This window comes from Corvus hawaiiensis, chromosome Z, assembly GCF_020740725.1.
Source record: "Corvus hawaiiensis isolate bCorHaw1 chromosome Z, bCorHaw1.pri.cur, whole genome shotgun sequence".
Taxonomy (NCBI): domain Eukaryota; kingdom Metazoa; phylum Chordata; class Aves; order Passeriformes; family Corvidae; genus Corvus; species Corvus hawaiiensis.
In genome coordinates, this window is record NC_063255.1 from 41,724,301 (window position 1) to 41,749,487 (window position 25,187).

Sequence of the window (25,187 nt, forward strand, 5' to 3'; positions counted from 1 at the left end):
AAGGTGAATACTCAGTTTCAGCAGTGAACTACTCACTCCAGGGAGGCGCTGAGGAGGACATGAGCCCAGTCTGGCCTATGAGGCATAACACGTCACGTCTGAAAGAGTGACGCAAACTGCCTTTTCCCTAGCCTGAACTAAGAGGACAGTCAGGACCAGCACAGCTAGAGACAGGAAGTTTCAGTAAGAAAACTGCCCAGCAAATCCAAAGCTGGAAGTAGTGGCAAGAAACAGGTCATTTCAGCCAAATTCATTTCTTTGTAGAAATGGGTAGTGTACCTTCGTTATCTCAATTGCACACTAAAGCATAAATTTACACTTCATGAACTATTTTAAAATCCACCCTGCTTAATAATCTATACCAGCAAGAAAACACTTTAAAGTGTCTCTCACAATTAAACCCAGCCACAACCTTATATAAATCAAAATTTTGCTACCATATCAAAACGTTACACTGGGGCTGTATAACATTGCCCATATCCTCATTACATGCTACACTAATTACTACCAGCAGATTCAGAATTTTCTGCACATTAGAGGCTTTTAGAGGAGCTATAAAAAATTTCAGGCATCATTAATTTAAATTTGTATTGAAATTTCCTTTTGACAGATGGCCAAAAATTACTTACTATTTAGAGTACCAGAGCCTGCCTGTTTGCACATTGGAAGAGGAAAGGGAAAAATTAAAAGGAAGAAGGAAATTTATGTCACATTCATTACCTGTTAAATGTTAAGGAGCGTTATCCTGCATGAATAAATTATTTCATACAAGCACACAGACTCCAGCTGGTTCTGGCTGACAAAAACTGTCTCAAGTCACACAGCAGACAATCATAAAAAGCCTCTCTTAACCAGGAACCACTTAAGGGAGGAGGGATCGATTGAACAAGCGACTAACTGCTACTCTGGGCATCACTGAAAACATTTAAGGAAATTAGCAAACTCTTTCACCTTGCAAAGCTGGCAGTAAGCCCCATAATGCTGACACACAAGCCAATTCACAACCTGAGCACCGTGCAAGACAAACATCTACTTCTCATTTCAAAGTAAACTGCACAAAGTAGACACCCTTCTCTCCTTCTGGAAGCTGTATGAGTAACAGCACTTTTGAATCAATCCTAGAAAACATCAACCTTTTCAGTACAAACGCTCCGCCTAACACCCATGCCAGCATAAACACCCCAACATCTCACAAATGTTACAGTAACATGAGTAGCATGTATTGTTTAGAAACAGTCAATGGCACATATTAGCAGTTCTCCTCAGTCATCTTCTTGAATGAAATTGTCATGGTTCCAACTGTATAGGTAGGCAAACTCAATCAAGAAACCAGGTGGGTTTGTACTCTCACATTTAGGTATCTGCTCTGCTTGTATTTGTCAGTTTGAGTGCAGGAAAAAGGAAAATGGACTGAACTTATCTGTTCACAGTGAAGAGTGGGTGTTCTAGGGAAATCATCATGAATGTGTTCTCCAGCCTCATTGCTTAAAGCAGTAGTAGCAGTTTCCAGCCCTCATGATAAAGAGGCTGAGTGGGAAATTTAGGTTGGATGTCAGGAAAAAGTTTTTTACTGAAAGAGTGATAAAAGTTCTGGAAACGTCTGCCTGGGGGGGTGGAGGAGTCACCATCCCTGGATGTGTTTAAATAAAGACTGGATGTGGCTCTCAGCGCCATGGTTTAGTTGAGGTGGTGTTAGGCATGGGTTGGACTTGGTGATCTTGAAGGTCTCTTCCAATCTGGTGATTCTGTGATTCTGTGAAATCCAACATGCTGTTGTCTTATGTCAGCAGATAGACAGCTTCAGTGCCTTTGCTGGTCACTGTGAAAACTGACAGCTCCTGTCAGCTCCTGGTTGTTATGCAGAGCCATGTGGGTAACAGCAAAACTGACAACTACCAGCTCAGTTGCACTTGGCTGGGACATGTCAGGGTTGCCAGCGGCAGAATGGATGTGTTGGGACAGGCTGTGGGACACATCCCCACCTGTAGTTGCCAAAGAAGCAGGGGCATGGCCCCTAGTGTCAGCCCTGGCTGAACAGGTCTCTGGTATGGACAAAGCCTGTGCCCAGAACCATGCTCCTCCCAACACGGTCAAAGGCACACTGGTAGTATCTACCTGACAAGATCCTGCTAATCTTGTCTAATGCACTCGTGCTGTGAACATCTCTTCCACCACCTCCCCAACTCGAAGGATATATTGTATCTTCCTAAAAAAAAAAGCACCACTAGAAACTTGACAAACTGTTTCTAAGTGCTCAATAAGGCTGGTGTAGGTCTTGCCATTTCTAAGACAAGGGTTTCTTTCATTTCACACTCAGCACCACCTAGTAAGGCTTGATCTTGTGTTTCTGAAAACTGCAAACTAGGAGAGCAGGCCCATCAAGGAAGAGAAAAGGGCTAAGACACATCTCCCCACCTGCAGCATTAAAACTCCAGGAGTCCCTGAGAGACTCTGGTGGCCATCAGTATAGAAAAGCATCACATAGCACTGAATCATATCTATTACTAAATGCTCAAGATTTTCCAAGTTACAAGGTGTGTTATTACATCTACTTATGAACACTACCTTACCCAGGATACAGGTATGCTGCTGAGTCACTCAGAACCTGAAAATTAATTTTTGGAAAAGGAAGGCAGAATCCCCAGTGCAACATTCGTCAGGGTAGAGGGAAGGGCAGCTCACTCCTCTCAACTACAAGACAGCATGTAGCACCCCACCTCTCCCCTGTGAGCAACAGAGTTCTCCTTTCTCAACTGCATTAAATATCAGAATTACAATTTACAGCCTGCAAATGACTTAAGACTACTGGCTTACTCCTTCTGTCTTAAAAGCTTGTACCCAGACCTTGGGCAGACCTTTCTTTCTATCCAAGAACAGCCTCAATGCTGTTCCAGCAAACTCACTGGTTGGCATGTTGCTTGCAATCCCAGCTGCCCCACTACCAGCCACTGCCTAAATGTGATACACAGGTTGTGCAGGGTGCTGCCCATCAACACAAGCATCACAACCCAGTTCCACTTTGTGACTTTTTCCACCACTCTGTGCCACACTTCAGAAAAATGCAGCATTCATGCAGTCCTGTCGAGCTACCCTTTGCACCTACAAAATGGAATCCTACCTTGATGGAGTCTCTGTCTGCATGCAGAGCAGCCCCCGTGCGTAAGGAGGGGGAGAGATGGTGGCAGAGAATGGGCATGGGGGGAAGAGAGAAAGAGAAAAGCACTAGTTAGTTTACATAAAATTATACATTTATCATACTCCGAAGAAAGAATCTTGATGTCTGTTAAATAATAAATTGCACAGATGTTAAGTTTTCTGTAGAGTTAATTATTAATGCTGTACAGCCAGATTTATAAAACTGTATTTCTAGCATTTGAACACAATTTCTGGTTACTGCTAGATACTAAACACTAAAGTAATCAGCTAGGAACTCTTCTGAAAATTCCTCTCCCCCCTCCCCTTCGCTTGTTTTAAACAGGAGAATTTGAAAAAAAGAAGGGAAACGAAGCCTCACACTCATCTAGCAGCACCTACCTCTTTGGTGATCATTATCATGGTGCTTCTTCTCATCTTTAATTGGGAGGTGGGACTGCCCCCCCAGTGCACTGGACAGTGCCAGGAGACCAGCACTGCTGCCAATGGGGGGGATGGCTGGAGGCTGCAAGCCCGAGGGGTGCGGAGTGAGCGGCACGGGAAGACCATGTCCATGTGACAAGTGCTGGGCCTGGAGTTGTTGCTGCTGTGAAAAACAAAACACAGATATTGAATTTGTTCAGGGAGCTGGGGATTGTCTGACTGATCACCTACATCAACTGACTGATCAATCAATGAATCTGATCAATCCAAGATATTAATGCTCACAAACATCCTTAAAAATGTCCATATGTTTGGACAAAACATATTCAGACTGATATGGAAAAACCTCAGGCTGAACAGGAAAACAACAACAAAAATTAAAAAATAAAAAAAGCAAGTGAATGTTACCATTTTGGTGAATTTTTTATTTTTTGACAGAGGTATTACACTTTTCTCTTTCTAGTGGAAACACACCATGTGCGCATCTAATCAAAACATATGTAACTGTAAAAGCAGTTATATAATGAAAAAAAAAAGCTGAAAATTGAGAAAATTAGTGTTAAACAGTTCTCCCAGCGCTACTGCACAGCATGCAGTGAAAGTTAATTTGAAAGAGAAAACCTGAATTAACAATCCAGAAAAGGAAACTGGTTGCAGCCACCGTTTTAAGTCCTTTAAGTGTCCTCAGCGGTACTTGAGCAAATTACTAAAGAAAATCTAATGTAGCAAGGCTTGGGTCTTCCTGTAGGCTTGCTCAATAATGCTGAAATAATTGGGCACTCTGTGCACGTTTAGTGATGCTCGAATGAAAAGCTAGAGGCCTGCCCTTGTACTCTTCTCTAGCTGCTGACTCTGTGTTGTGACAGGTTTATTTGAGTGGGACTGTGATGCATGCACCAGTAACTGCACTGACAAAGAGTTTAAAGTCATTTTTACCAGTACACTGGCAACACATAGAGAAAGCCCTTGAGAGGTTCAAATTGGAGTGCTTGACCTCAACCAGAGCTGCATAACCACTGTGAGGTAGATAGACTGTTGCTATTCATTGGGAAGGCAGGGGAAAAAAACCCTGACAAATCAACAACAAAAACCAAACAGGTGAAAAAGTTTAGTTAAATATATCCCAAGAGAGATCTGTTCAGGTCTAAGGCTTACACCTTAACCATCCGACTAATTTCTGTTCACAGAATAACCAGATTACCTCTGAAATTTTCTTTTCATTTTCTAGCAGCTATTGCTCAGGATAAATCAAATCCCAAGTCCTCTAGGATTGTTCTCTCCCACCTGCATGTCTGTATACAGAACTTTAGAACAAATAAAAACTTAACTTGCTTTGCATAAAACCATTCCACTTTAAACTTCTAAGACTTGAGACTGACCTTACATGAAGGTGAGCTGAAAGTAAAAGGCTGCAAGTCACAGCACGCTAGATAACCCTTGCAGCACACTGCACACACACCTCCCTTGACACCCCACCCTGAAAGTAGAGATCCTTCTCTTCCTCTTGGAAATAAACCCCATGCAGTGGAATCAGAGGGGCAGTGGCATACACAAGTCATCTAATCCAGATCAGTGCCAGGGAAAGGAGGGGAATGATCTAAAAGAAAGGTATGGGGGAGTAAAAATACAAAAGAAGCTGGGGGGTAGACACCAAACCCAAAACTAAACAAACAAAAACCCAGAAAGAATACTCTTCCAAGTGGAAGAAGAAGGAAAGGCTCAATCTTTTTCCTGCTTGCGAACCCATGTCATTCCAACAGGTATTCCTTCTTGTAAAATGTATCAAACCCTTTTTGCTTGCTTGATGCTCTTATGGCAGTATGCTTCATTCTTCAGAATATTAAATTAACTACAATGAAACAAAGCAGGAGAAAATAGTGTATTGCTTAGCTTCAGGGTTTGAACGGGGCTGCCTTACAACAATCTGGCATGCTCAATCTGGGGAGGGAGGAGAAGAATGAGCAAAAGAAAAGCGATAAACAACATAAAGTGTGTTCTGCTATATCATTTTGAACAAGGAATCTCCCATTCCTATTTGAGAATGTGCTATAAACCACTGCAAGAAGATCTCTCTGTCTGAATCTGCCAGCAGCTTAAATCACAGACTTTGAGAAGAGCCTGAGAATATCAACAGTGAGCTTTCCCCTTGTTAACTACTACACTGTCAACTGAAGAGGAACAATCACTGCACACTACTGTATAATCCATACAGACCTGCCTACTGACCTACCCAATTTGCATTATATGACCTCCTCTATTGATATAGGATGGCTTCCAAAGAGCTGGAAGAAAACCACACTGTGAATGTAATCCCCTTTTTTACTGCTCTATGTTGGGAATCTCTCTACATAGCTCAGCAAGACAACAGCACAGACTGAAGTTTGGATGTACTGAATATCATTAATGACTCCAAGACATAATATGGTGTTTAAAAGTAGTAGCCTAGCAGCTTGAGATCACCCAGAACAGCTGGGCTGCCCAAGTCCCTCTTGGCCAAGAATCGATGTGTTTTCACTGAATCACAGAGAGCTCTGAAAATAACTGCAGAGAGTGGGGAATAAAAAAACCAAACCCAGAGCCTTCCGGCCACAGAGAACTTTTCTGAAGAGACCAAGCTCTTCCATTAAAAGGGATGGGAACCTGAAAACTTACAAGAACATGGCCTCAGAAGTGACAAAGTGTCATTCACTGATAGAGCAGAAAATTGGTGCAATTCAGTCACATTGTAGCAGCAGAAAGAAAATTATTTGGTATGAAAACCAGACTGTTAAACAAGTCTAAGCTAACACCCAAAATTCCAGCAGAGACCCACATGCCTGTGCCACACAAGGATGATATTGTTGCAGGCTGTTAGATGGGGTGGAAGTAAAATTTCAACAACAGGAGGAAGATTGTGGACTAGGACTGCATTGGTATGGGAAAGACTATGACCTCCTCCAATACAAGGAGCAATGCTGAACACCAAAAATGAGGCACTGGGCCAAAACCAGAAAGGAAGCAAATTCAAGTGAAACAATGAGTAGGCTTTTGCTCTCAAAACATAGAAGAGGAAAAGGAAATAAAAGTATATAATAATGTAATTAGTGCTGTTTGCTAATAGGCTTAGTCAAGAAGGTAAAGACAAAGTGATATCTCTGACTGCCATTTCCAAACCTTTTAAAACAATTAGTGTATTCTAATACCCACATATGGACAGCTTGACTTTGTTTTTCCATTGCTTATGAGTGTCATTGGTGAGCATCAGGCGGCCTACATGCAGCCGTTTGTTTAAATGGAAATTTATATAAAAATGGGCAATTCCTTAGCCCACTAGGCATCAGATTAGTGCTACAAAAGTGGCAAAAAAAGGTGATCTCCTCGAGTCATCAAAATGCCAAAGATAGGGAGGAGTAAGATAACTGATAGATATTCACCACACAAAGAAATATTCCACTGCGGAAGAAAGTTCACAGTTGTTTCTGCCTGTAGGATGAATTTAGATCATAAAATCTGACACAATTTAAAAACTTGCAAGGAAAGCCTGAAAATGAGCCAACTGAGCAATCACATAATTTTTTTTAAGTTGCTGTAATGCCTTCTCTTCCCTTCTTCATCTTCTCTTTAATTTGTTATCTTTGGTCATGTTATTTATTAACTCTTAGCATGTGGCTAACTTTAGACAATCCCACCACAGTTGACTACAGTATGCATAAAGTCAAGCATACATCTTCAGCATTAATGCATAATAGGTGAAAACTTGGAAAGGAAGACTTTATGATGCTGTAAATTTTCCAGAATTATTTGAAAATAAAACCAGCAACAGTTAGCTACCAAGAAATACACCCTACGGAGTTACAAAATAGATTGCAATGTTTTTAAGGAGCATTCAACACACACTAAATATAAGAGCACAGGGTAAACACAGCAATCAGAAAGAAGCCAAGAAAGAAGACTGCATTCTTTTTAGTAATAAGTTTAGGAAGATGATCATTTAAATCAGCTGAGTAGTAAAAACTGAAGTAAAGCTTTCAAAACACATTAACACATGTCAAATAAAGATAACATCTGGCTGCTACTAATGGTATTTTCTTTTCTGTATATTCTTCTAGGCCGTCTAGAGTAAGGAATAAAGTAACTCCAAAGTCACATCTACACAAATAGGTAAAAAGGATTTGCTGAAGGTTTTTATCTGAGTAACACTAATTTTTAGAACCACCATTCTAAATATTGACACTTAGCTTAATTCTTTTCCCAACACATCTTAAGAGATCAACTTTAAAGTAAAATGTGGTAACAAACCCACTAACAAATTAGCTTCAAATGCTCTCTTGTTATAGTCAGCACATTCAAAGCCTATTTTCCTGGAAGAAGTTCAAGTTTTTACTGGATACTTTCCAAGCAGCTCTGTGTTGCAGTAATCTACCACTTTCCCTCTTACGGACCCTCAAAAGTCACAGCTATTACTCAAACAACCCGAACATACTACTCTAATCTGAAGACATTTCTAATGTTAACAACTAATGTCTCAAAAAGATATTTTGTCTTTTGTATTTATACACATGTTCACTACTCATACCTGCAATACTGCTAGGACCTCAAAAAAATCTGAATAAAATAGCTTCATTGTTTGTTTGAAATGAGTTAGGTGCTGTGGTTGATTGCTCAGAGCGAATCATTTAGTAAGACAGCATACAGACAAAACAGAACCCAAGATGAAGAGAAAACAAAGACATAAAAACAATGGCTCCAGAGTATACAATATCAATGTCAATGGTTTGGAAACCAGCAAAGGCAATCCTCTGGCACACACAGTTATGAGTGTACTTAAGATGATATGAATTTTTATCTATCACGCCTGTTCACACCCTTGATGTCGTCTGCACTATTTGTACTTCCTTTGTACTGTTCTCTCTCTGGTGGCAGACATTTTAAAAAAAAGTTTTTCTGATGTTATGATACAAGACAGCAAAACAGCCTACAAAGAGAGTCATACATCAGTTCTTCCAGTGGAATGGTTCTGGAGCTATATGGGTATATACCATATAATTGGTTTGCATAAAGAAACAGTGCTACTGCTGTACAGTAGAATAAACTACTACCCTTACTCTTTTAAGGGAGAGTGATCAGTTTGAAAATTATTACAGTGCCCAAAGTAAAAGGAAATATCCTGGTGGGAGTCTTCTTTAGACCACCAAGATGAAGAGGCAGTTGAAATAGTCTATAAACAGTTGGCAGAATTCTCACAATCACAAGCTCTTCCTCTCTTAAGGGATTTCAACTTACAAGGTGTCTGCTAGAAATACAACACAACAGAGAGAAAGTAGTCCAGGAGGTTCCTGGAGGACAATTTCCTCACATAGTGGGTGAGGGAGAGAACAAGGGCTGGTGCCCCACTGGACCTGCTGTTTGTTTGAACAAACTAGGATTAGTGGGAGAGGTGGTGATCAGAGGCCATCTTGGGCACAGCAATCAAAAACTGTTATGAGTTTTCAGTTCCTGGAGAAAGAGGGAATCAGTAAAACTGCTGCCTTGAAATTCTGAAGGGCACTTTGACCTATTTAGGGGACTAGTTGTGAGAGTCCCTTGGTAGGCAATCTTGAGGGACACAAGGGTCCAGGATAGCTGGATGTACTTTAAGGAAATCTAAAGGCACGTGAGCAGGCTCTACCCCTGTGTCAACAAACGGGGAAGAAGACCAGCCTGGTTAAACAAACAGTTTTGGGTAGAACTCAGTTTAAAAACAAGGCATGTATCAGCTTCAGAAGAAGGAGCAGGCAACTTGGGAGGACAAACAAGGATATCATGAGGTTACCCAGGGGAAAAATTAGAAGGGCCAAAGTCTAACTGGAACTTAATCTGGTTACTGCCAAAAAAGAAAAGGAAAATGTTTTTACAAATATATCAGCAACAAAAGAAGGGCTGAAGGAACTCTACATTCTTTACTGGATGTAGGGGGAAACGAAACATAGTAAAAAAGTATGAAGAAAAATCTGAGGTTCTTAACGCCTTCTTTGCCTCAGTCTTTGATAATGACACCAGCTGTCCTCCAAGTACCCAGCTCTGAGAGGTGGGATGGGAGCAGAATGATGCACCCATAACCCAGAAGGAAAAGTTCAGCAGCATGTTAACACCATTTAGATGCACACAAGTCTATGGGGCCAGATGGGATCCACCCAAGGGTATGAAGGGAGTTGGTGGCAGAGTTCAGCAAGCCACTTGCCATTATTTACCACCAGTCCTGGCTAACCAGGGAGGTCCCAATAGACTGGAAGTTAGCAAATGTGACCCCCATCTACAAGACGGCCCAGTAGAATGATACAGGGAAATACAGACTTGTCAATATGAGGTCAGTGCTGGGGAAGGTTACAAAACAGATAATCTTGAGTGCCATTATGGACATACAGGACACTCAGAGAATCAGGCCCAGCCAGCATGGGTTTGTGAAAGGCACATCTTGCTTGACCAACCAGATGGATGAGAGAAAGGCTGTGGATGTTGTCTACATGGACTTTAGTAAAGCCTTTGACACCTTTTCTCATAGCATTCTCTAGGAGAAACTGGTTTCCCATGGTAAAGAGAAGTGCATTCTTTGCCGGATAAAAACTGACTGGATGGCTGGGCCCGCAGTGTCGGTGAATGGAGTTACATCAGCTGGCAGCCCAGGTCTCAGTGTTGAAGACAGCTGTGTTTAACATCTTTATCGACAATCTGGACAAGGGGATTGAGTGCCCCCTCACTCAGTTTGCAGATGACACCATGCTGGGGAGGAGGACAGGAAGGCTCTACTGAGGGTTCTTGACTGGATCAATGAGCCAAGGTTAACAGTATAAGCTTCAACAAGACCAAGTCATGACAGCCCGAGGCAGTGATACAGGCTGAAGGCAGAGTGGCTGGAAAGCTGACTGGTGGAAAAACACCTGGGAGTGCTGGTTGACGCAGCTGAACATGAACCAGCTGTGCCCAGGTGGCCAAGAAGGCCAACGGCATCCTGGCCTTCATCAGCAATAGTGTGGCCAGCAGGACCAGGGAAGGGATCATTGCCCTGTATTCACACTGTTGAGGCCCCACCTCAAGCGCTGTGTTCAGTTCTGGGGCCCTCAATTTAGGAAAGACATTGAGGGGCTGGAGTGTATCCACAAAAGGGCAACAGAGCTGGTGAAGGGTCTGGAGCACAAGTCCTATGAAGAGCGGCTAAGGCAGCTGGGGCTGTTTAGACTGGCGAAAAGGGAGCTCGGGAGACATTATCTGTTTACAACAGCCTGAGAGAAGGTTGCAGTGCAGCAGGAGTCAGTCTCTTCTCCCAGGCAACTAGGTATTGGATGAGAGGAAATGGCCTCAAGCTGTGCTAGGGGAGGATATTAGGAAAACCTCTTCACTGAAAACATGGTCATGCATCGAACAGGCTGTCCAGGGAGGTGGTGGAACCACCATACATGGAAGTGCTCAGAAAAACTTCTGGATGTGGCACCTGGAAACATGGCTTAATTGTAAACACAGTGGTGCTGGTCTAAGGGTTGGATCTGATGATCTTAAGAGGTGTTTTCCAGCATAAAAAAATCCTGTGATTCTACGAAATGTATCAGAGATTAGTGGAAACTTTAAATGCTCAGATGCAACTGATCTACTAGAAAATTTGGATGTGGCTGTTCACAAAGGGGCATGAATACAGACCTTAAACAAAAATCCAGGAATAAGAATGAAAAACAATGAAAAAGGAGAGAGAATAAGGAGCAGACTAATAATAAAAATAATGATCATAACAATGCTTTTTTTTTTTTAAGAATCAAATGCCAGGCTACTTGCTCTCTAAGAATCAGCAATTTCTGTCTTTGAGGATGCTGATTCCACAGAAGGAAAGCAAGCTCCACTGAGGAAACTATGGGGGGAAGGAAAAAAATCAATAGCTGTCATTAATCAGAAGAGGAGCATTTAGAGCTCCTACATAAATAACAAAGAAACCATCAGAATCATATCTCTTCAAATTGCTTCAAAGACCTTTTAAGTGATCTAGGAACAAAAAGTCATCTCCCAAATCATACTGTGGCATGAAAGGCAATATATGCAGAGCACATTTCCATTCTTAATCATATATATGGGAACATCTGTCAGGATACATGTTTCACCATTTGTCCTCCCTTCCACTCTTACGACTATTTTTCACTCAGTGAAACAGCATAGACAGACAACAAAAAATTAATACAACCTACTAACAAGTAAAAGATTCATGGCAAAAAAATGGACAGAATCTTAATAAGGGAAAAACCTAGACCTCTACAAAAGGTAAGTTCACCTTCCCACAGAATTTAGAGTTCAGTAGTTCCTTCTTCTGGTTGCAGGACTTCATCTCAATTTCACACTGGAGGTGAGGGAGGAAGAATGAAACTCTTCAGAATCACTTTCTATTATCATTTAATAAAGGGCAGAAATTCCTGCATAAATCATGTAACAAACAAACTCTCTTCTTCCTTCTCCCCCATCAATTTCTATCTAAGGTAAAGAAAATCCACATCTTCTGCCAGAGAAGGCAGAAAGCACGAACAGTAAGCTAAAGGTCTTGCCATGAAGAGTGCTAGTGGTGTGATATGTGCCTCGACATAACAAACCTCTGCTTCAAAACTTTTTCACACAGACCAGTGTAAAAATAACAATGGCAGCAAATGGGTGTTTTCTGCTACGTATAAACTGATGGCAAAATTAATCTCTGACTAAGTAGGCACACACTGCTTCGGGTACCTTATTTACTAAATGCTCCATTAACATCCTACCCATAGACACTGGGAAGAGATTTTTTTTCTCCTCTGGCCTAACAGTAAAAAGGCAGCATCTCTGTTGTGACCTTGTAAATTCTGGTCATTTTCTTTAGAAATGAAAGCAATGTCTATGCTTTTCCCAGCAGACTTCTAAATAATCTTCTAGGGTTACCACAGTAAAAAAGTTTCTGAAACCCTGGGCTAAAAAGTGAAAAAGTTACCATCTGAGATGTATCACAAATCAAATAATAAAAGCCAGAAGTTAAGCAATGCCACTGGTCACAGAGAGATTCAAGTGGCTAAATCTATAAGCAATTATATTACCAGAGCTTTCAAATATGGCAAATATAATTCACTTCTAAGATTCCTCACAAGGTATAGTTTTAGAGCCATGTAATATCAGCATAAAAGAGACGCATGTTAGGCACCTCATATGTCTGTTTCTCTAATGCATCTTATAAGGTTACCAACTCAAATTTCTAGATAGCAATTACTGAGAAGCAGAGGTTCCTTAACTCTGTTAACAGTATGTTTCATCATGCTTACAACACACAGGTACACACTGTGCTGGATTTCAGCAAGTTGTCTTTGCTTCGGATAAAAACCTGGGTTGTGCAGACTGATCTATTCTTTCCAACCCATTCTGTATCTTTAAAGACAGCCATTTCTGGTGCAGCTGTGGTCCTATGCAGGACCTGCAATGCCTGCTCTTCTCAGAGGTGAGTAGCCTCTTTCCCAGGTGTTAGGACACATGGATACCATTATCTCTCTCCAAGCAGATTTCACTGAGAGATGTAGTATTCTGTCTCTTTAATGTAGTGCCCATTAGCCCGGAAACTGAAACTTAAAGTGGTTTGTTTTGCTTTAGTGCAGTTACAGCAGCTTTGATAAAGGAAGGTCTTGACAAGGATCAAATCACCTGGCTTTAAATCACAGCCCCAAGACTGTGGAAGGACCACTTACTCTTTTTGCCTTAGCCTCTTTAAAAAGTGTAACAGGGAAAGCAGTATTCCCGTGTTCCACAAACATTACTTGAGTTAGTTCATCAGTGCTCGTGATGCATTCATATACCCAAGGATATGACTGTGAAAAATTCACCAGGCAATAAGCAAGTAACTGTCTTACTAATAAAAATCAAACGTTCTGAAATATCAGACAATGTAAGGATTTAAGACCTCCTAAATTCCTTCTTCATGGATGGACTTAACATATGGAAATACTCTACTTATGCAGTACTTTAGTGTCCATCCCAGTTAAGCTCTAGAGCCCTTGTTTTGTCCTACATTTAAGACAGAGGACATGAAAAGAACTATTCACCTACCTGAAGAATGCAAACACTTAACTGATCCACTCTACAATACAGTCCTGGTTCTCATTCATTGCTGCTTTGTAGGCAGCAGCCTACAAAATGTGGTTGGGAGGAAGTCTAGGTGGCAAATATATGATCTTGTTTAGGGGTGGTATCAGAACTCTTGCAGTATGACACCATGATACAATAGCAGCTGCCTTTAGGCTATACTGTACAGCAAGGATACCTATTTAAAGAGACAGTATTGCCACTGAGTACATAAACATTGCTGATTTTGCAATCGAGTGTTTTGGGAAATTCCTGCCTTCACAATACTTTAAAACCAAACAGACAGAGTTTTCCTTTTTTTTCCAGAGAACTGGTATAAGGCCATCATTGAATGCAATACACAGCATATAGTAGACCAAGATGGAACACAGCACATCTGTATTTGGTTGGCAATAGCTTCTGGCAACATTTGCTGGAGTGCAGACCCCGCTGGCAACAGTATTGTCTCCTTTCTATTGTGTGTTACGTGAAACCATACAAATATAAGTCATAAATAAAATATTGCATATGTTCATGTTACAGAATATCAAGAAAATTCTCCACTGGACTCTTCACATCTGCACTGATTAATCCTAATTTAAAAAACAAAGAAGATACGGTGGTCACATAGCTTCAGTCCAGGGTTTGTAAAACCTTGAGAAACATGGAGGCTAAAGTCAGCTCTTCTGTCTGATGAGATAGAGTGTGTGAGCCACAACACACATGTCATGTGCATTTACTTAAGCATAACAAGCAAAGGCCTCTGGCACCAGCACATTGGCAGTGAGATGCCGTAAGTGGTTGGCACTTCACACTGCAACACTACTGACTGCTCATATAGTGATAGACCAATACAAATTCAAGTAGCTACCACAGCTACTGAAAATAGGACAAAAAGCAAAAGACAGTGGCAGCCCACTCAAAGTGCAGCAACAGTATTTAAAATCCATCCTCAGAGCCTTTTATTTGGTAAATATGGAACCTGGAAATTATTTACATTCCAATTAATTCCCTCAAAAATCCCTAAAAAGATAATTTTCAGTTTCTTTAAATGAAAATGATGCTGCATACTGAAGAGATTTATTTAAATTAGGCCTCACCTTCAAGGCTCTCTCTTGAAGCTGGCATATGGGAATAAGGGAACAAGATGACAAATTCCTCTAAAACAGATCTTTGCAACCAAAAAACAGGATGTCTTTAACTTAGCCAGACTTAAGGTGAATAACTGAAAATCAAAAGTGCTCACCCAGAAGCCTTCTATATCAACAATTCCTTCTATAAATCATTTCAGGCACTAGGCAAAATATTCGCAGGACCATATCACCACTCAATATAAAATCAGCAAACAAGAGTAATTAAATGGGGAGCAATTTTCAACATTTCTTTAGGATACACAAATAAACACAACTTGAAGTACATAGCTATTAAATCAGCCTATGCTGTCACCTTCCCACTTTAACAACCTGTGTACAATACACAGCAGACTACCAACTTGTTTTACAGAATTAAAGCTTCAACCACTGCTTAACACACCTTTGAAGGAGCAATACAGAAGGGCTAGAGAGACAAGAGACTGTTGTCCCCATGCTACAACACACTTGTTCTAACTGCCAGTACCATTTCTGAATGCACACACTGGCCAGGAATGACTTTTCCATACCAACTGTGTGTATTGGTTCAAGTAGAAAACCCTCACTCTTTCTCACAGCACCCGTACACACAGGAGCCAGAAACAAGCTACCATCTGAGAGAAGCAGGAGATGCCTCTGCATGTTAAGCAGCATTTGGCACCTGCAGCCCTGGACAAGGCACCATGGCAATGATGGCAGGCACTGACGCCAATTCTTATTTCAAGTTGTGTGTACTTATCTGCACCACACTGCTTTCAAAAGCTTCCGTGCCTATTTCCTAAACAGCTGTTGTTCTCCACAGCTGTAAAACAATCACTCTCTTGAAAGCAAACAAAAATTATGGACCTTTTGAGAGGGGTCAAACAAGCACCTTGGCCTCAAACACAGGGTAGAAATTGTGACAAACGGTGCATTTAAGAAGGAACATTTTGGCACAGTAATTATATGTGACAAGACAGACGGAGTCCTTTCTTCCAGTAACTGCCATTTGCTTACTTTTAAAGAAGATAATAAAGGTGGCATAATAAAACAAAATGCTTAAAAATTAAACCAAAGCCATTCTTTTTTCACTCAGATGCATAGAATGGTAAAGAAAAAGAATTATTTCAATCATTTCCTTAGTAATACAAGTAATATTTAAATAGATTTAATAGTGCTGCTCCAAACCAATGAATTATGAGTTTAAAACCTATTAAAATGTAATGTTTTTTTCCTGAGCTGAGGGGAGAGAGATTTAAATTCACTGAATTTTAATATTTCAGCTTGAGCTGCAGGAGGTAGAGAAAGTCCAAATGAACTATTCCATCAGCACCATTCAAGCATGAACATTTTAATCAGTTTTACTTCCTTGGAGTTCTCCAACACAGTTTACGCTGTCATTCTGAAAGCACTTAACACAGAGGGTGTGAAAAACCACCAAGGCTTGTTATTGCCTTCACAATTGATGGCAAATAATTTTGCAGACTTCCTATCATTAAAATGTCACTGCTAAAAATTGAGGTTCAGCATTTCTCGTGCTAAACTGCATTTTCTTTGAACACCATCACATACCCATTCTTAAGTTTTTGGTACATTTATCTCTCTCCATGTGATAAGCAGCCACACAGGCCTTCATTTCTGCCTTACTACCCAACTGTAGTAGAAAAATGACTATTTTAAACAGATAAAATTCTTAAAATATTACAAGTTACTTCCCTGGTTCCCTTATTAAAATGTAACCACACTCACACAGCATGTTCCAATTGTATAGTATAATGGATTAAAGAAAACAAACCCCAACATTTTAAGAAAGTTAGACAACTCAATTTATTAATACAGGAAAAGAAAACATCATTCCTAATTAGATTATATTACTGATTTAAGGCAACAATTTGAACTCTGTTACAACAGTGCGATCTTGCAGATTCTAATGCAAAAACACGGCAGCACGACACATGACAAGATCAACCAGATATATCACACTGCTCATCCTGGAACACCCAACCTGGAAAGCAGCTCTGAATGTGCACTACAGATTGCCCTGAGCAAGAATGCTGCACCACACTGTCCACGGCAAACATCAGAGAGTCTGAATGCCTGCAGATTTACAGTCCTCCTGCAGCATGCTTATGATACACCCAGTTTTGGTTTAGTTTTTCTCACTGCATCTCTCCAGAAGATGATAAATGATTGTTTGAGCCCATCAACAGTTTTAAACTGAACATGACCTGTGAAAGAAGTCATTATAACTGTGTTTCATTCCATTAAACATAACTAGTTTATTGTCAGGAGAACAGGCAGTCTCTCTGGGTTCTGGGCTCACTTCAGTATTTTGCATTTAAACTGCACGGATCAGTGATTTGGTTCATTTACCAATGAAGATAGAATAATATTGCAAAGTTAAAAGGTGCTCCATCAGATTCCATTAAATCAGAGCACATTCATACAAAAATATATACATGTGAAACACAAAGAGAGATATGATCTGTGCACCTTCAATTCTTTTCTTGTGCCACACTCCATTCTGGTAGCATGCACTTTTAAATCAAACCCAGAGCTGCTCTGTTCGAACCAAGGGAGTTTAGCATGAGTGAACTGAACTGAATAGAATGCCCACAAAACACAGAGAAACTTAAGCTGCAGTTTTATTTCTGAAACTCAAAATACTGCTTCTGGTTTTGTCTGATACATAGTTCAATGGGTTAAACAAACATTGGAAGTTTTTAAAATACCACAGGGTTAAAAGAACACAAACCCTGTCAGACTTACCAAACAGAAAAATAACGTAAGATAACATAATCAGGATTTCCAATTATGTTCTTTTTTTTATTTTTATCAGTATTCACTTTAGAAAGTATGATAAGCCTTTTCTAGCCCCACACTACATTTTCAGACTCTAAATCTCTCTAAGTGCGAACATAACATTGTTGTGGATATTCTTACAACGTGATCTTAAGCTTATTAGATAGCTTGCATTCCTTTTTATTCCATTTTTTAAAAATTAATCTCTAAAAGATTGCATGAGATTACTTCTCTTTAAACCTAATGAAGACCCAACTTCAGTCCATATTGCTCCTGTTTTTCTTAAATTAAAGAGAAACACACAGTATTTCCTAAGTCAACATAAAACAGCTGAGAGAAAAAAGGCAGTAGAGCAAGGTAAAAATCAGACTTGTCAGGGAGGCAAGGGCTGGCCAACTTTAATGCACAAACCCAAAAGTCTGATAGTTTAGAGAAGTTTGAGACAATAGAATTTCAGCTGACATGAAAAGACAAACTCAGACAGGAAGAGAAAAGAAAATTTACTTCTGTCAGGTGGGGGAAGACCAACAGAATTACTGCCAGGCTCCCAGACAAGTGTCTCATCTGTTTGTTTTTATTCTGTGTGGTTTAGTGGTTCATGAAAGCAGGATAAACTTAAATGATGAGTGCGATAGCCAGTATCTTTAACATCACACACTTCACATTTGCTTTCTTTAGTAGAACTCAAATTGCTTTTTGCAGTCTCTCTAATCCAAACAAAGGTGAATGGCAAAAATGTGCACAGGTAGACTGTGAAGGATGTGCGTGTGCACGTATACACAAAACCATACATGCAACTATAAACGCATGCTACAAATGCACATGCAACACACACATATAAAAGCTTCTTTCATAAAGAAGCCAACCTTTAGCTACTTACTTTATGCAAAGAATGTTAATAGAAGGCAATATTTTTGGTTAGGTAATGAAAACTAATTGGGAAATTATTCATTTCCCACTCTCCCCACTGGAGCGTAAAAGACATACAACAAATGTTATTCATGATTCTACACGATGCGCTCTGATTCACCTCTTTCTTTCTAACGGGCACTTCAGAGGAAACAAAGGTTACTCTTTTTCATTTATAATTTCTAATTGACTGCCAGTGCTTTCTTGTGGTCAGAGGTATACAAAAGAGAGTTAGAAACAGCCTATTAAAAACAAGCTACAATCAGACCGCTGCTCTAAATTAGTGTCAGAAATGATCAGAAAGTCCTGATTTCCTTGTTAAAAGACACAGGCATAATTGAAGCAATATCATCACTTCAGATTGATTATTCAGCGACCCTTATCCACATCTTCATTCAGCAATTTGAATTTTAATGAAAGTAAATGGAATAATTAGCATTTCAAAGTGTGTTTGATACACTGAATAAAAAAAAGGAAAATACTTTTATGTATAATCTATACGCAGAAGAAAAAGCATTTGGGAGGACGCAAAAGATAGGAAGTACAGTTGTAGTGTCTTCATTAGAATAACTTAAACAACTGCTTGCTCCAGCTGCATAATTATACAAGAGAATAATGTGTTATTAAGCTATGACTTCTCACCTTTTTTTTATGTAGTGTGAACAGCCATTTGTTTCGTTGTTATGCCTGTCTTCTCCAGTTATAAAATATAAACACTGTTGGCTGCCCACACCTATAAAATCTCTGTACTGGGCTAATACCACTGGCAGTAAAGGTTTTACAAGAGAGGCTCCACGCACCTGTATTTTTAGATGACTAAGAGCAGGACACCTATAAGCACAGTGGCGATAAGTAGTTCTGCTGTCGATTTTGGTTGTATGTTTGGGTTTTTTGGTTTTGGTGGGGGTGTTTCGGTTGGTTGGTTGGGTGGGGTTTTTTGTTTTTTAAAGTAACAGCTATTTTTTAATGTAAAAACAAAAAGTGTGATGAATGTTCAGAGTCTTGAACCAACACACAGAAAAATATGTGGGCAGCAGGGATGGGAAAAACAGTGTATCATATCAAGGCTACCTGTTACCGTGGCTGCAGAAGCAGACTGGCACGTGGTATGCAAAGGAAACAATGTTCCTCAAATAGAACATTAAAAGAGAAAAAAAGGAAAAACAAATACAGAACCTGCTTTGGGAAATAGATACAATACAGACATTAATTACCCCATTAGTCTTCTTGGCACAGTGCAAGCAAAAGTCTTCAGGTAGTAACCAGCTTTTATGAAGATCAAGCTACTGAACTTCACCACTGCCCACAACTTTTGCCCACCTGATGGAAATGAGTTCATGCAAGAGAGAAAGAAAAAGAAAAGCTATTTACAAACACTACCAGGGCTAAAATGGAAAGACCACATACCCCAATGATTGCGTTCAGTTCTGCCATGGTCACTTGTTTGGCACGCTCCACAGCCTGCACCACTTGTTGCTGGTGCTATAAATGAAGATCAGAAACAGAATAAAATTATTTGTTTCTAAATTCTTAAGCACAGTTTCTTTCTTTTATTGTTTTTATTTGCTTTTCTAACACATGCAGGATCTAAATAAGTATTCTCTAATAGACAGTCACATTGTGTGTTGATCTGCAAAAATATATAGGCAAGAGGAGAATTTTTATTTTTATGCCATTACATGCTAGGAATTACACCTCTGCTTCCCGAAGAGCTCTTTTACAACCTGGCTAAATGGGAAAATGCTCATCAGCACAATGTGCTTTTGAACTTAAATGCCATCTTCAAATGTAAGCCACTTTCCTTACAACCACGGAAACTTTATGAATAAACCCCACCCAGTATTCTGAAAAGAAAGGTATATATTTTCAACAAGCACATGGCACCCACATCACTGAAGAATATACAGATTCTCCTCCTAGGTACATTTCAAAGGAGCTCAACCATGAGAAAGAAATTTAAAATGACATTCACAAATCTGTCAAACACGTGAAAAAGAACTAATTATTTCAATCCCCAATATGTAAATTTTAATAGCTTTAAAAAGTCCATCAAAAACACATGGTATAATTAACAACACAGTTTACAAGCTCCAGTGGTTGTATTATCTCAGTTTGAGTGATACTGTATTCCTGCAGTAAATTCAGAATTACTGTATGTTGAAAACTGACTGGTATTTATTTGAAAACATCAACTACAAACAAAATAAGGTTCTCATCTTGCAACCAGATTCATGCCTGTTCAGACCTCCACCAGAGGCAAATTAGTCTTCACAGGCAACCTCATACAATCAGGATGACACAGAACAAATAGGTGCAAGGAAGGGTCATAGAGAACTGCAAGTAGGTTGTGTGATCTGCACTGAGAGTGAGACATCTTTGATTTACAGCTACAGGTCGAACAGAGAAAGGAAGGAGGTCTTGATCTGGAGAGGTGCTAAAACTGTAACAATGAAACATCAGCTTTGTATCGAAACCAACATCTAGATGTTTTTTGGCACAAAGTTTAAGGAAAAGGTTGAGAAGGTCCCTTTAAAGATTCAAGTTAGCCCTTCCATGGCTGTGCGTATGGGCAGAATGGAGCCAAGGTACAGGCCATCCTGTACAGCAACTCCTCCTGTGCATCCTTATCAGAAGTAAGAAGATGCATAAAATGAGGACCCAAATCCTCAAGACCACCTCCAACACAAGAGTGAGGTGAAGAGCATCCGGACTCCCCAATGGGAGCACCCTAAGCCCCACCGTGTGGGGGGCCTGTAAAAAAAAGGTGCTGCTTGGCAGACTCAGATTTCACAATTCTCAGTGCAACACACAAACAAAAACGGTATTTTCACTTACAAGCCCTCTCGCATAAAAGCTCTCAGGGCAAGGAAAAACAAACCTAAAAATCCATCCATAACAGTATGTCCCGGTTTTGGCCAGTACAGAGTTAATTTTTACACAGCAGCCATGAGGTGTGGGCGTGTCTGGGCTATTTTATAACACCTCACCTCATTGCTTCAGGGCACAACTGAGGGACTCTTGGGCGTTCTGGAAGAAATAGCTTTTGGTCCCGGAAAGCATGGTAGCTGGAGGGTCTGTCTTTCATTGGTTCTTGGCCCTGGGCTTGGTGAACAATTTTGCTTGGAAAATCAGTCTCTCCTTGTACATTTTTGTTATTAGTATTGTTGCTGTTACTGTCTGTTTTCTTATCTCATTCCAGTAAATTGTTCTTATCTCAACCCATAATCTCTGCCTTTTTTCTCCCGCAGAGGAAGGTGGTGGGGGAAGTGGCTGCGTGGTTTTCTTTTTAGTGGAAACACTAAACTGGGGAGTGCCATTCCTAAACAGGGACACTGTAAAAAATTCTGATTATGAAGAACAGATAAATGCAAAGAATGAAGGTGGTAATTCAGAAAAACTCCTGGAAGGAAGAAAATAGTTGGTTTTTTTTTTAAGCGAAGAAGAATTACATGAAGGAAATGACTACAGACCAAGTAGAATACTGCTACTTTGTAGCTGCAAACAGAATCACAGCAGTCCCATTTAGAGTTTTGTAAAACTACAGTGCCAATATAAATCCAATCTCCCACTTACAAGAAGACAATGTAAAGACTAAAAAGCAGGTTGAACATGAGTAAACATATTCTTGGTATTTAAGAAGAAAAAATTAAAAATCCAGTGTATCTCTACCACAGATACCAGAAAAAAAGAAAATTATAATATTCAAGCACCAAGTTCCTGGCAACGTGTTATCAGCTCCAGGTCATCACTTGTTAAGAACAGGTACAGTTTTCATCGATTATATAGCTGAAAATCTGGTGACCCATGACTCTTATGTCAACAGGGTGATTATAAAAATTACAGCACTATTTTCTGGAGGAGGTCATTCACACCAAAAATGGGTCACGGAATTTTTCATCAAGTCATTATAAAAACCCCAAAAGAACAAAGAAGAGTTTTTAAAATATGTACTTTTTAATAGAAGCATTTACAGAGAAGTTTAGTCTTCTTTCTTACCATTTCACAGGCAATGCTTTTCACAATGAGGTAAAGAAAGTTCTTGCATACATGAGTGTTCTATTCCAACACCAATTCACTTAAATCCTGTTCCCAGGAGAAGAAAAAACTTCTAAGGCACTACAAAAACTGGCCTAAGCTTATCAAAATCATTGTAGAAATTACTTCAATTTGCATCCAGGATTTGAAAAATAAGTCAACTCCAAAAGAGCTAGAGTGTTTTCTGTTCCCTTACAGCAAACACATAAAGAATAGCTCTCAGAAGAATTTGGGAAAAATGTTATTTCATTCTTAGGCGAGAGGAAGAGAAGGCGAAGGCATGGAGTACCAAAACCTCACTTTCAGATTTCTGCTGGAGCAGCCACACAATCCATCTTTCATTGATACTAATAGGTTTGGGATCAAGACTTCACAGAGAGGAGAAAACCCAAGGGCCTAGTAACACTGAACTTAAATTAGGTACAGTAGAGACAATTAAAACTCTCCTATTGCTAGCTGCTTTAACATTGATTTAATCTTCAGTGGGGTCATATGCAAAAGGCTCAAAATAGATGGTCTGTAATTAGCCTCCCCATCACTTCCAGCTCATTGCAGCAACTGAGCAGGCTCCCCCTCAACTCTCAAAACCCCAATGGGGGGCATGACCCAAGTGATCCTGGGGCTACTTCAAGTTACAGACACAGACCACACACTTGAGTGAAAAAAGGCCCAGGAAAGCCCATGAAGGGTTTGAACAGGCCATGCAGGGTTTGAGGAGCTGTCTGCTCACAGCCCTTCTGAAACTGGGGGCTCCAGGTTACCAGCCACAGCTCTAGGAATGGGTGTGGATCTCTAGATGTAGAGAAGGAGTCCATCTGGGCGCAGGGACCCACAGCAACCCAAAATCAAGGTGAGGGGCAGGGAGCCCAGGGGTCCACTGAGCAGATGGCTGGCCCAGCCCGAATGGGTACCCAAGGATGGATGGTTCCAATACCTGCCATGTGCCTGAACACCCTCCTGGGCCAGCACACCAGCAACAAGCAGCATTATGTTAAAACCAAGCAGTACACATCGGCCTGTCCATCAAGTGATCACATAGTGATTTACAGCCAAGTAAAAACAGCAACAACATAAAAGGGTTACTTTTTCCCCAACCAAATACAGACACAGGGTTGCAACTTTCACACACATTTAATGCCAGCCTTCCTCTGCGCACACAAGCAAATGACAGACCTGGGGTTTTTTCAGTTGTGGGAAAACAGTATTTTGCACTGCATTTAACATGCCAGAGCAATGAGCTCAGTACCCTGCCCCATGCAGACTAATACTGTTTCTCCTTTCTAACTTCTTGTTTCTTCTCCCCTGTTTGCTTTCTGTAATGAGCAGTGTGTCTGCACTTGCCTTGTGCTGGAAAATCACTTCTTTTAGTCTCACAGTGGGTAGCAACAGCTACAGAGACCACAAGAAGAATGTAGGCTTTTTCACCATCACATTGTCTCACCACACAGTTGTCACCTAGCCTCGGCTCATGCACAGGCACTGCAGCATGGTAGAAAATTCCCGGGATTTTTATACCATGTCAGAGCTCTCCACAACTCCCAATGACAGGGGCACTGTGCTGACAGCAACTGACTAGCCAAAATTCCCCCAGGCACGAACACAGTTACACTGGTGTTAAAAACCCCTAATTACAGACTGTCTTCAGGACTACCACCAACATTCAAAGCAAAACTCCCTGAACAATTTGCTTGAAAGAAGCAAGCAGCCTCTGCTATTCCTTACTCACATTATTTTGTTGTTCTATTATATGTTTAGAGGAAGTACAGGTCTTGCTTAAGAACTGCAGCACTGCCTTTCTTAGAAGCCCTATCTAGAGACAACATAATGAGACAAGGTCATGCCAAAAACGCTAGTGAGAATTGGAGAGCAAATACACACTTACCATGGAGTACAGCACACACTGTAAAAGCTAGAAGGGACAAGCTGGGTCACTGCACACAGGCACCGTAACTCAGACAAGATATAATAGCTACTTTAGAAAAATGTAAGAACATGATTAGCAATATATGCATAAATTGCTAATGAGATGCATTCCTTGCCAGAAGGATTACAGATCTCTGAGAGTTTCCTTGTTTCCTTGCTGTTTAGCTCTAGTCTGGGGCAAGTCTAAGATGGAGGCAAATAATTCTGTTTTCTCAACCTCACATCTCAGACCAAAAGCTACTTCCTTCTGATCAGTATGTAAGAACTCCTGGTCTGCCTTCCATATAATGGATCTCACCCTCCTCATTCAAATTTACTGGGCTTTAGAAATGCCTCTAGGGAAAGTATGCACAAAGAAGAGCAAGCATATTATGGCCCACACCAATCTCCTACAAGGAAAACCATCAACTGATATTAAAATGTTTGAAAAGAGAAGACATCTTTCTGATGTTTGTTTACATGTATGCATGCCAGTGCTTGGCGTTTTATTATACTAGTAAGTATATTTGACCACCTTAATGTGCACAGGGAACTGAAGATGCCTGTTAAAAAACAACCCATCCAGCTTGTTATTAGCTAGTTCACTGGCAGTTGGAAGGGAAAATGAACCTTCCAACACGGTTTCTTACAGCCTCCTTCAGCCTTACAAAATGCTTACATTGAGGCATGTAAGTTGACAGGGAACAATACTGGCTTCTCAAGCAGCTTTTGCAAGTAATGCTGAGCTCCAAGTTGGCCCAACTACAGCATCTGCTGTACACTGGCCAG

General features: G+C 40.4%; 1 protein-coding gene across 3 annotated transcripts in view; it reads right to left on the reverse strand.

Moving 5' to 3' along the window:
- The window catches only part of LOC125319955 (transducin-like enhancer protein 4), a 98,359-nt gene that overhangs the window by 39,897 nt on the left and 33,275 nt on the right, over positions 1-25,187 (reverse strand). For 2 of the 3 annotated variants that reach the window (XM_048291789.1, XM_048291787.1), the window contains exons 6-8: positions 19,869-19,943; positions 3,535-3,739; positions 3,119-3,135 (exon numbers count right to left, since the gene is read on the reverse strand). In XM_048291789.1, coding sequence (XP_048147746.1) covers positions 3,119-3,135; positions 3,535-3,739; positions 19,869-19,943 — 297 coding nt within the window. The remainder of the gene's footprint in view (positions 1-3,118; positions 3,136-3,534; positions 3,740-19,868; positions 19,944-25,187) is intronic. The other variant, XM_048291788.1, reaches the window with a different exon arrangement.